The 11,346-nt window shown below is 39.1% G+C and overlaps 1 protein-coding gene across 2 annotated transcripts in view; it reads right to left on the bottom strand.

The window, feature by feature from the left end:
* Positions 1-592: 592 nt before the first annotated feature.
* pcp4a (Purkinje cell protein 4a) overlaps positions 593-11,346 on the bottom strand; it is a 28,147-nt gene continuing 17,393 nt past the window's right edge. Inside the window, exons 2-4 of one of the 2 annotated variants that reach the window (XM_039778667.1) lie at positions 9,102-9,153; positions 3,385-3,408; positions 593-1,794 (exon numbers count right to left, since the gene is read on the bottom strand). In XM_039778667.1, coding sequence (XP_039634601.1) covers positions 1,661-1,794; positions 3,385-3,408; positions 9,102-9,153 — 210 coding nt within the window. In that variant the 3' untranslated portion in view covers positions 593-1,660. The remainder of the gene's footprint in view (positions 1,795-3,384; positions 3,409-9,101; positions 9,154-11,346) is intronic. The other variant, XM_039778668.1, reaches the window with a different exon arrangement.

Here is an 11,346-nt window from a genome sequence, read left to right as displayed (position 1 = left end):
TGTGGTGTTGTACTTTCAGCATTGCATCTGAGTAAAGACCTATTTCAGAGTCAGTGAATCTGGAGCTGCTGGAAGGTAAAATTGTTTGTGTTCCCATTAATATCTATTACTACTATCTAATACATAGCTTGTTATCAACCCCTGTTTTAGATGTAAGTTAAGTTAAATGTTAGTTAAATGAAAATAAAGGTACTGCTGAATGTTACAATATTTTTCTGTGATCATTATATGCACTCCCTGGTTCTCATGTTAGATATGATAATAGGGAATCACGTGTCAGGGGTCCCAGCCAACCTTTATCACAGGGCCTGCTGCAGTGTTTTCACCCCCTTCTGTATCTTCAACCTACAATATCAAGACACAGGAATAGGCCTGGATGCCCCATGGAATAGTTTTCTGTAATGGGATATCACCACTTTTGAAAAATCTATACCAGGTCTGTGGTTCATCCACTCAATTAATTATTTGATTTAATGTTAGAAAAGAGAAGATTGAGTTAATTACAAGCTCAAGGCCAGTTCAGTTAAATAATCCAAAATACGTATGCAACCTTTTATGTGACTTAAAAAAAATAAATAAATAAAGAGCGTAATAGATGTTAATAAATCCATTTTATTATGATCTACTTCACATGCTGCACATACTGTGTTCAGTAATGGACAATAGGACCCATTTCAGTCGCATCCACTAACTGGAACAATTTTGTAGAAAGTAAATCAACTTGCACTCCTTTACAATGTTATTATTTATTTATGAGTGTGTGTGTGTGTGTGTGTGTGTGTGTGTGTGTGTGTGTGTGTGTGTGTGTGTGTGTGTGTGTGTATGTGTGTGTGTGTGTGTATGCTTGCATGCATAAGTGTGTGTGCTTGTACAGTTAACAAGTGTGAGCCAACTGAACAGTGATTGTTAAAATCACAAGAACAAGGAAATAGACACAATTGGAATCAAATCACAAGCACAACATCTACATTCTCTAGAAAGCTGACAGCTCAGAGAGGTTCATGTCATCAGGTGAACAGAAGTGATGGAGGGGAGACCCAATACAAATTAGACATTGATTTGATTTTAAAAGCATCAGTCATACGGCGTAAAAGCACTGGCGACTGTGTGGGATCATTTTACCCAGCCAGAGGGAAATGCCATTAACGGAGCTCCAGTAGAGCTGCAATATCGTTTGATTATGACGCCTTGCTAAGACTGTCCATGAAATCATGACCCAAGCAATCACAGCAATGCATGTGGCTTTATATTCCCCCTGAATTAAAGATAATCAGTTTTTGACAATTTATGAGAAGACTTCTTTTAGTTTGCTGTTAACTTTACATGGGTATAATACACTGATTGTGACATAAGAAAAACTATTAAAACTTAAAGCTCTACTGCAGCTACACAAGTGTCATTGAAGTAAAAAACAGAACCAGCTAAATGATAGATGACAGATTTAAATACATACAGTACACCCATCATTTGATAATGTATTCTTTTTGTATATATCATTATAAGTTAGTAATTACACACAGACTTTCACAAAGATACTATTTAGCTCCAGACCACCCCGCCCCCCTACCCCCACCCTTACTTTTCAGTTCATGGCGGTGCAGTTTGATGACATGCAAGACCAGGCCCACATCAAGTGACGAGGCAGCTGACAGCGCCCGCTCTATGACTTCACATCCTGCTTCTTTTTCTGGAATTTCCTGAACTGCGACTGGATGGCGACAGCGGCCTTCTCCGTCTCCGGGTTTTCCATGTCGATGTCAAAGTCCTCGGGGAGGTTGTTCTTGTTCTTCTCATCTGTGGAGAGGAGGTGGGGGGGGGGGAATGGCAGGATTGATGTGTGTCAGCAGCTTTATGAATCTCCAGGAGTGAGAGTCCTAAACCTCTTATCCATCCATCCATCCATCCATCCATCCATCCATCCATCCATCCATTCATCCATTCATCCATTCATCCATACATCCATGCATTACCTATTCATAGTAAATTGCTGCTAGTTCAACTACATTCACATTTGCGTAATGATTCAAGTAGTTTTAATTACGTTTTGGCTGTTTTTAAATTAATTTAACCCATATTCAAACAGTATTCTTTTTGGTTTACCAGAGAAGAGACTTCAAGGATAAGTTATTTTATTTCTTCCTTAATTTTGATGTATTATATTGTTGAGTTTAGACAATTATTTGACACTATAACTCAGAAAACCCTCTGTTTAGTTAGCTAAACAGAGGGTAAACTCTGGGAAAAGAACAAATTATTTCACATAAACATTATTTCACAAAAAACAACACAGTTTTTTTTTTGTCTCTGTTGCAGTTTTTAAAGAGTGAGCACATATCAGACTTAAATGTCTTTAGAGATGTCTGAAATTCAATAAAAAGGACAGTCCAGAAGCCCACACATTGACAAACAAGGCTAACTGCTCTCCGCAGTCTGATAGAGAACACAATGGTCTTTTATGACAGAAGACAAACTCCTCTAATCCTCCAATTATAAATAGCAGCAGACTAATAGTCAAACTTCTTTCTTAAAGAGCCCCTATTATTCTCCTTTTCAGCACCATATTTGTACTCTTGGGGTTTACTACAAATAGGTTTGCATGATTTCAAAAAATCATATTATGTTTCTCATACTGTCAATTGCTGTAGCTTCTCCAACTGAAACACTCTGTCTGAGCTCTTGGCCCACCCTCCTGAAAAGCCCTGCTGTGATTGGTCAGCTGGCCCACTCTGTTGTGATTGGTCAAACAAACAAACAAATAAGCAACAAGACGGGCTGTGCTTGCTCAGGCATCACCTATAGGCAGCACATATGGAAAACTGGGCTGGCTTTCTCAATCAATGACATCACTAATTGAGGAATTTCAAACAGGAATGTGGGCGAGGCTTTTCAAGCAGTTGAGAAAAAGTGCTGTCTGTGGGAGAGAACACTCAATTTGGAGTGAAATGTGTTTTTTTGTACTTTATACATCTATTACACACACAAACAACTATACAACACACTAAATGAGGGGGGGGGGTGATCCAAAAAAGCTCTTTATTATTGATACTGTAGTGTATACCATCCTCCTGTGTGAAGAGAACAAGACATGCCTCGTTGAAATGAGAAGAAAAAGATACGCTGCTGATTCAAAGGTATCTCACAAAGACATCCTGCACAGCAAAACCACATCCTCGGTGCTGAAGTAAATAGTGAGGAAGACTGAAGCCAGCCAAGTCGGTGCTGACTGCTCAAACACCCAACATGCAGATTAAAACAAGTGAAAAGCAGCCAGTTGTTTATTCGAGCAACACAGTTGTCATGCAGTACAGTGCTCCGTGCGTGACTGTGCTGACCTGCAAGCTGTGATGTAGCATAAACAAAGATTTTTCCAAACGGCACACTTACGTTTAGATGGAACCTTTTGTTGACCTTGGCATTGACATGGCAATGAAAACAAATTCATATTTCATGATTGCAGAAGCCACACACACACACACACACACACACACACAAAATGACAACCGCTCCACAGGGTCAATGCCCTTTACTCCACAGAGAGCGTAGGACTTTATAAGTCTGCACATCACAGTTTCAGTAATGTGTTTTGCTGCTGCGTGAATGAATCACATTGCCACAATGAATGATGGGATTATTTCCATAAGAGGTTTGGGAAAGGTCATGTTCAAATTGGTTCCTGTGAGACTTAAAGCAACCTAAGAGTATATGGACAATGATTGATGAAGGCCCAGTCTAAAGGATACTGAGCACCTAAACCACAAATGGGTGACCTGTGAAGTCAAGCAATGCCTATGGATACTGAACCAGGGGCGTAGCACTAAATCCCGGGTCCTGTAGAAAGGCATTCTCTATTCATTCTAGCATCTTTTTGGGCCCTCGGTACTCAGTCCCATTTCCAGTCCCAGTCCGACACCCCTGTAGTCTGCGTATATCCACAACGTTCCATTTCCGGGATTGCACCGTTGCCGGCGGAAATTCTGCTGGATGTCACTCTTTTCGGCCCGATGTCCGTAACCTTCCTCTTTCTTTGTGTTGGCATTTGAAACTCTTATACTCACAACTCAACTACATAATTGTCTCGAAAGAAATGTCAAAGGTAAGAGTTTTCCTCGCTTTTTTGTTCCTTTTTTTGTGTATGAATTACATTTTCACATCAGGGTAAATCCATCCATCTGTCCAATCTGAGTTTTCTGTTGCACGACTTAACCAACTTTTGAACGAGCACGTTCCACCAAAACAAGTTCCTTCCCGAGGCTATTTTGCTGCGGCACCGTGGCTCTGTCCGGAGCTTGGCGCCGCCCAAGACGATTGTGATTGGTTTAAAGAAATGCCAATCAACCAGGGTACGTTTTTCCCTCATCCAGGAATGCTGTGTGGACTAGTGAGACCCTCATCCACAGCGCTGTGGAGGAAGGTCTGGCAAAGCGAGACTACCCCCGTACTGAACCACAGGTTAGACTCCAATATATTACAACAAACAATGGAAAAAGAAACATATTTATTTCCTTCAAACTGTAAGCTGCTGTGTCCATAGAAAAAGGCTAAGTTATTTATTTCCATACAGACAGGATGCCCTGTCAGTCAATCCCTAATGGTCATGACAGCTAACAAGAAAAGAAGCATCTTTCAATGGAAAGACTTGAAAAATGTTACTGGGACTCCTGTTCTATTTCTCTTTTTAATAAATTCAAAGAGATACAATACAGGATATTAGTACATAGGCAACACAGAACCCCTCTTGAACAAAATGTATCTTAGTAGATATGGTTTGTGTATTAGCCCTTGTGCTGTCTTCCCGTCAACCTTGAAAAAAACTTTTTTGACGCCTTTTATTCACAGTTTGTTTTTGCTTTTTCCAACGTTAAATGCGAGAAATTGTTAAATTTTTCTTCTACACATTTTCAGCGCTTATTTCTACGTCACATATTTTCTGATATAAAACAAAAATTGAAGTCAGCACAAGGGTTAAGTGTAAATTGACAGCTGGAACTTACATGCATCATTTGTTTTTAGAGTTGATCAAATATAACTACGCTCTGGCCATGCACAGCCAGGAGATTAGTACTGTTTTTTTATTAGATTTTTGCCTTAAAATTACATTCTAGATATTTACTATGTATGGGGTACCAATACAATTCTTACCAGGTCCCCATTCAAAGACAGATATGTAAGTACAAGGGAACACAACAAGAGGTTAGAGAATGAGGGAAATGATTGTGTTTAAGTGGTATTTAAATCAAAGTTGTTAGCACCTAATACATGATTACAGGGTACAGTAATATTGTTACTGGTAAATTAGAGAAATGGGTTAACAGTGTTGTAATTGTAATTAAATGAAATTAGTTATTTGTACTTTTAAATTTAAGAAAATGTACTTAGCAAAATGACATTTTGATCATGTAGTGTAGTGTACAGTATTTTTGCTGCCAGAGAACAAAACATTAGGATTGTTCCGAGCATTTGAATAACTCCCAGTAATTTTCATTTATTTCTAGTTCCCTTCAAAACACAAATTTGTTACCCTTACCATTAGGTACCCGGGGTTACCATGGTACAGCAGGAGCACACAAATAATTACACAAATATTAGACAATTGTGAGTTGTAATCTAAAGCTTTAATGTTAATGTTTGTAATTTTACTTGGCCTGCATCTTCAGAGGAAACCTTGGACTCACGTAGATCTCAGATGGACATCCTTTCTTTATAGCATGAAAGACATACTGTTCTATGAAAAACCTCCTACAGAAATTTAAAAGGCTCAGTTCCAAATTAAAAGGAAATGAATGGCAACAGCTATATGGATCTATGAGCGCCTCTGATAAATCGTTGGCCCAGTGAGCTGATCCAAAAAGGGAAGGGCGTACTACATCGTTGGGGTCCTGACATTTCTGTGGATTTGCCTCTACACAATAGTATGGTATGAATGTTTAGTTTAGTATGTTTACATGCAGGGTTGGGTCAGATTACTTTGAAATGTAATCCATTACTGACTACAAATTACATGGTAATTTTTGTAATCAGTAACGTAATCAGTTGGATTACCCAAAACATGTAACGTAATCTGATTACTTTAGGATTACGCTTAGATCACTTCAATAAATATGCACCTTAAGTAAAACAGAAGTGATACATTTTTCTCATTATTATTTCATTACATCTGTATCAACGTTACCTAAGCTAACTAACAAGTCGAGTGATGTTAGAATGAATCCCAGGATAACCTTAAGAGAGCCATTAAAAAAAAAATCCAATATAACATTATGAGCGGTCGACATAACGTTTAGCCTAACCATCGCTACCATGATCAACACTGATGTGGCAAATGCAAATTTAACCTTCACTAAATGGTGAAATAACTGAAACCATTAGTTTATCATCATTGGACCACCCCACCTGATAGCTAGCAATGTTTGAACGATGCCGAGCATGTTCCTGTAATGTTAACGTTAACGTTCAATTTACCGCCAAGTGTTTCTTCAGATTTGAAGTAGATGTTAGCACCGTTGATAATACTTGCACTTTTGGTTTGCACAACTTGCACACAACCATTCACATTATTATTTTCCAATGTCTTTCAATTGAAGTTGTGGCAATATTGCCAACTAGTAAACACATTTTTCCCAACTGAAACGGGTCTGTCTTTCGACGTCAACGGCTTCTCCATCTTGAGTTTTGATTTGAAATTTTTTCTTGTAAAGAAACTACACAGGCAATTGGATGATAGTGACATCTAGTGGACAAAGGAATGAACTGCTTGTCAAATTAAAACAGGCTATTGTAAAAAAGTTGCATTGTTTGCATGATAAAATGTAATCAGGTAATCCCCAACAATGTAACTGTAATCTGTAATTTTTTATTATTTACCTGATTTTTGAAATCTGATTATGTAATCCAGATTACATGTAATCTGTTACTACCCAACCCTGTTTACATGTGTATAAAATGTATACATGTGTTTAACATCTTTACTGACAAGGGAATCATTTTTGTATGACCTCCATTTTGTTGCCCTCTCTCTTATATTTTATTGGGCCTGTGATGTTTAGTATTATGATAATGTGTTGAGAATTATAGAAAAAAATCTATTTATCTTTAAAAATAGTTTTCCTAAACTGTACATTTGTTTGAGTGAATTGGAGTTCAGTAACCTTCCTAAACCAAAAACATAAGAAGGCGGTTCAAAGTGTGAAAATGTCAAATGAATTAAATTCCCGCCTCTATCAAATTCAATTAAGCTGCCTAAAATCCCTCCCGATCACTGCCGGATGTTCCCCTGCGGACTGAGCCTGAGCTGCAATACACTTCATCATCCGAGAAGTTGGGACAGAAATCCATTTCAACACGGTGTCTTAACAGTGTTATCAGCAGCCGCAGAGAGAGAACAGAGGTGACATGTGGTCTCCAGGTACATAGAGCTTCTTTATGTGCAGAATGGGTCTGTGGAGCCATTTAGCGGTGAATGGGCTGCTATTAACCTGCTGCATCCATTGTGTTAGGAGAAGGTTGACTTCAAGGAGTGGAGGAGATTACATTCAGTGATTCCTCAGTGTATTCTATCATAATGCCGCCATGAAACCTAATTTTGTGCAGACTGCAAAAAGCACTTCAAAGGTACACAGTATCTGCTTGCATGGTTCAAACTTGGATAACCGGTAACACAACACAACCTGCTAAATGAACATTCATGACATACAACATACAGCTTTTTTTTTTTCCAAAGCACGGTTAACATCTGTTAATTCTGCAAGCCAGAGAGGAAATGTCAGACTAATTTACATGCGTCTCACCTGAGCTGAGGTCATGAAAAAACATGATTCCCTACTCTGAGATTAATTAGAAACAGGCTTTTGTTCTTGCATACTTCAATTTTGCCAGGATGACAGTTCTGCATTTAAAACCATTTATGAATTTCAAAGGATCCTGCCAAGTACCACAAGCCCAATTTTTCGGTTTATAGCTTAAGGGAGTTGGATTACATTATTATGCCAACAATACAATGGCCCAGTATGCAAAGTAGGTCTCTGTCCTGTGAATTGTTACCATGGTAGAGGAAACCTCTCTATCACCATAACCCCTGTGGTATATGATGTTTCTTATGCAAAAGCACAGAGATATTCAAATCAACTTCTCTGTCAAATTCTCTCAGATTTTAATATGAAATGCAATACGTTTGGGGATGTTAAGACATTTTAGAAAAAATAAGTGAGCTATGTATACTGTTTGAACAAACTGAACAAATGTATTGTTCGCAGGATAAGCCCTTTGAGATGCAACACTCTTTTTCAACAGGGTCCTGATTGCATCTCACCAACTATTAAGAGGTGTACACGGCACACAAAACACAGCAACAAAGAAAAAAGAAAAAAAGAGCACTTACAAAATACATGAATTCATAATTATAAATGTAAACATTATAAGCAAGATAAATCTAATTTATGATAAGAAAAGATTGGTTTTGAATAATCCAAAATATGTTGTAGATTGTGAAGATAAATTATTAAACCAATGGAAGCCTAAGCAGTGTTTTCTTCTTCTTCTTCATACCAGTTTATGTCGGGACAGATAGAGGGGACAGTTTAGACTCAAATTTCTTCTCATTAAGAAGAAGCTTTTTGGCATGAAACCATGTCTGAATGATGTATACATAATTGTGTCATCTGCAAACAGATGAAAACTACAATCATAGATGATTGATTAAAGATCACGTGAATTAATACAATAAATGTGATTTGAGGATTGACCCCTGGCAGACTCCTTTCTTTCTGTTAACAAATGCGAATTTTAACTTTACACATTTATCACTTTTTTTAATTATACTAATAATACATAAAAGTCAAGGCAGACAACACTCCAGGTCACGTTTACATTTACTTGTTGATTAGGGTCTATATTTAAATCTATTTACTTAATGAACTATGTTATTCAAATCAAATTACAATCAGAGGAACTGTAGAATTTGAGTTTTGATTTCACCTATACTAATATTGATATAATATAATTGAGCTGTCCATTCTAGTTCGTGCTTTTCATTCAAACAAGAGCACATTAGTAACATTCTGTAGTTCTGCATGGCTGTACTTTTCAGACTGAACATGATGAAATACCTTGGCCAGCAGATGGTTTGCTGTTTCCAGTCGTTGCTCCAGATGCTTGTCTCTGCAAAGCAAACAGAGAAAAACATAATCATCATCATTTCTTTTTTTTTTTTTTAAGGATAACGAAAGAACACCCTGGGCCCTATCTTGCACCCAGCGCAATTGACTTTGTACACCGATGCATGTATCATTCCTATTTTGCACCCGCCGCACAGCGGACTTTTCTCTCCACAGACTCACGTTGGTAAATTAGGGAATGAACTTGCGCTCCCGGGGGCGGTTCAGCGAAAAGAGGAGGCGTGTTTAGGCACAAACGTTGCCTGGTGCTATTTTGCAGTTTCAGAAAACATTTCCACCACAGACCAGGAAAAACCTGGTCTAAAGTCAGTGGCGCGTTATTCAGATGCTATTTTAAGGGCGCATTGTGGTTGCACACCGCGCATACACTTTGCTTCTCTCATCTCACGGACCCAGCAGTTCCCATTTTTGCAAACCATACTTAAACACAAGGAAAAATATGACATTTCCGTGAATCACATGCAGTTGATGAAATATTAGAGGACTTAAGGAGATGTGATGTTGAACTGTATGTGCCGATGCCATAACCCAAATGCCCCAGCAGCAGCACGGGAGAGGAGAGACAGAAGAGCTGCATTGTCTATAGTGAGGTAATCTCGGTCTAATATTAGACTACATTTCAAAAATATCACCATGCATTCATAACCTTGTGATATTTACATTTTGTCAAAAATAAAAATCAATAGCAAACATCGGTCTCCTCGGCTGTGAACCGCTCCTGGCATGCGCCCGTGGATTTATTAAGAGCGTGCGCCTAGCAAATCCACCATTATAATAGCAATCCGCAATGGAACAAGCGCGCCTGTTTTTAAAGGGAATGTGAGATTAACTGATTGGTTTATAGCACGTTATGCCCAAACCACACCTATGAGTAATGTAGCTACTTCAGACCAACCCATTTTTGATTTGCGTCGGGTGCAAGAGTCATTTATCTCGCCGGTATAATAGCAACAGCGCCCGAGATCCGCCCACAAAGCTACTTGCATATCAAATGTGGAATATGTCTTATGTAGCATCCTAAAGTTATCGTCACACTAAAGCCAGTCACACTGAACATGTTGCAGGACAGCCTCTGCTTTGTATGAGGGGAGCTGGAATGAGACGTGGATGTTTCTGCTGGAAAGGCACGCTCACTCTGCCGGCTCTAACAGCTTCCGACTGTTCTCCCCTGGCAGGCTGGTGCTGCTCTGCAACATTACAAGATGCACTCAGCTTCCACTACCGTGTGTGTGCGAGAAGGTTTGCTGCAGATGCATCATTTAGATCTTAACATGTTCCAATTATTTACTTAACATCCTGTTTGTTTTTTTACCAAGACCCATGTGTTATCAATGTAAGAGCATCATTCATACAGTTAAGTGTTGTGGGTGTGATTTGATTTGATTTATAGCACATTATATTTCGCTAATTCACCTGCCCCAAACCAAATTATTAAACCGGTGCCTTCAATGAACTTCAAATGCCAAAGCAGTGTTTATGTATGCGAGTCAGGTGGGAACAAAGCAAAATCAAACTGGCAAAAGAAACCCAACACCTTCCTCCTATGTCCCTGTGTGCCACCACGAGAGCCAGCGGAAGAGGAACTTGTTTGGCAGCGTGGCCATCTGTCTTCTCTGTTTACACGCAGAACTCAAAGTGAGTCAATGCCGCTGGGATTCCCAGCACCACGCTCACTCACTCTCATCTGCTTGATTGTGCTCACGTATTCAGCGGGGCAAGAGCGGTGCCACACAGTAATGGCGCCATACATCACACCTCCACCCACCAAGCGTCCAGGCGTCAGGGAGCAGGGCAACAGTGTTTGAGTGATTGTCACATTGTGCAGTTGAAAGATGCAGTACATTGTCGAGAAATGAAGACAAATACACTATATGCTGAAATCAAAAACCAGCTGCAGCTCACAACTTTGTGATGCTCGTTGCTGTCCTTGGACTCCATTTTCTTTTTCACATTTATTCTTTGGTCGTCTCGTTTTCGCTCTCTCGCTTTAGCCTTTAGCTTTAACTATCACAACAATTAACAATAAGGAGATGGACCATGGCTGTAGTGTAGACCCACCAACAAAAACTGCATGGGAGGAGCTAATCCAAGTTCAAACATTTAGACGTGTTCTGTATTCAGCTACAAAATATTTGTAGACTTCTTGAGAGGGCTAAAAAAAAATCTCCCTGATCAC

This window comes from Perca fluviatilis, chromosome 16 (assembly GCF_010015445.1).
Source record: "Perca fluviatilis chromosome 16, GENO_Pfluv_1.0, whole genome shotgun sequence".
Classification (NCBI taxonomy): Eukaryota; Metazoa; Chordata; class Actinopteri; order Perciformes; family Percidae; genus Perca; species Perca fluviatilis.
Note: the sequence above shows the minus strand (reverse complement) of the source record. Positions and strands in the feature narration are given on the sequence as shown.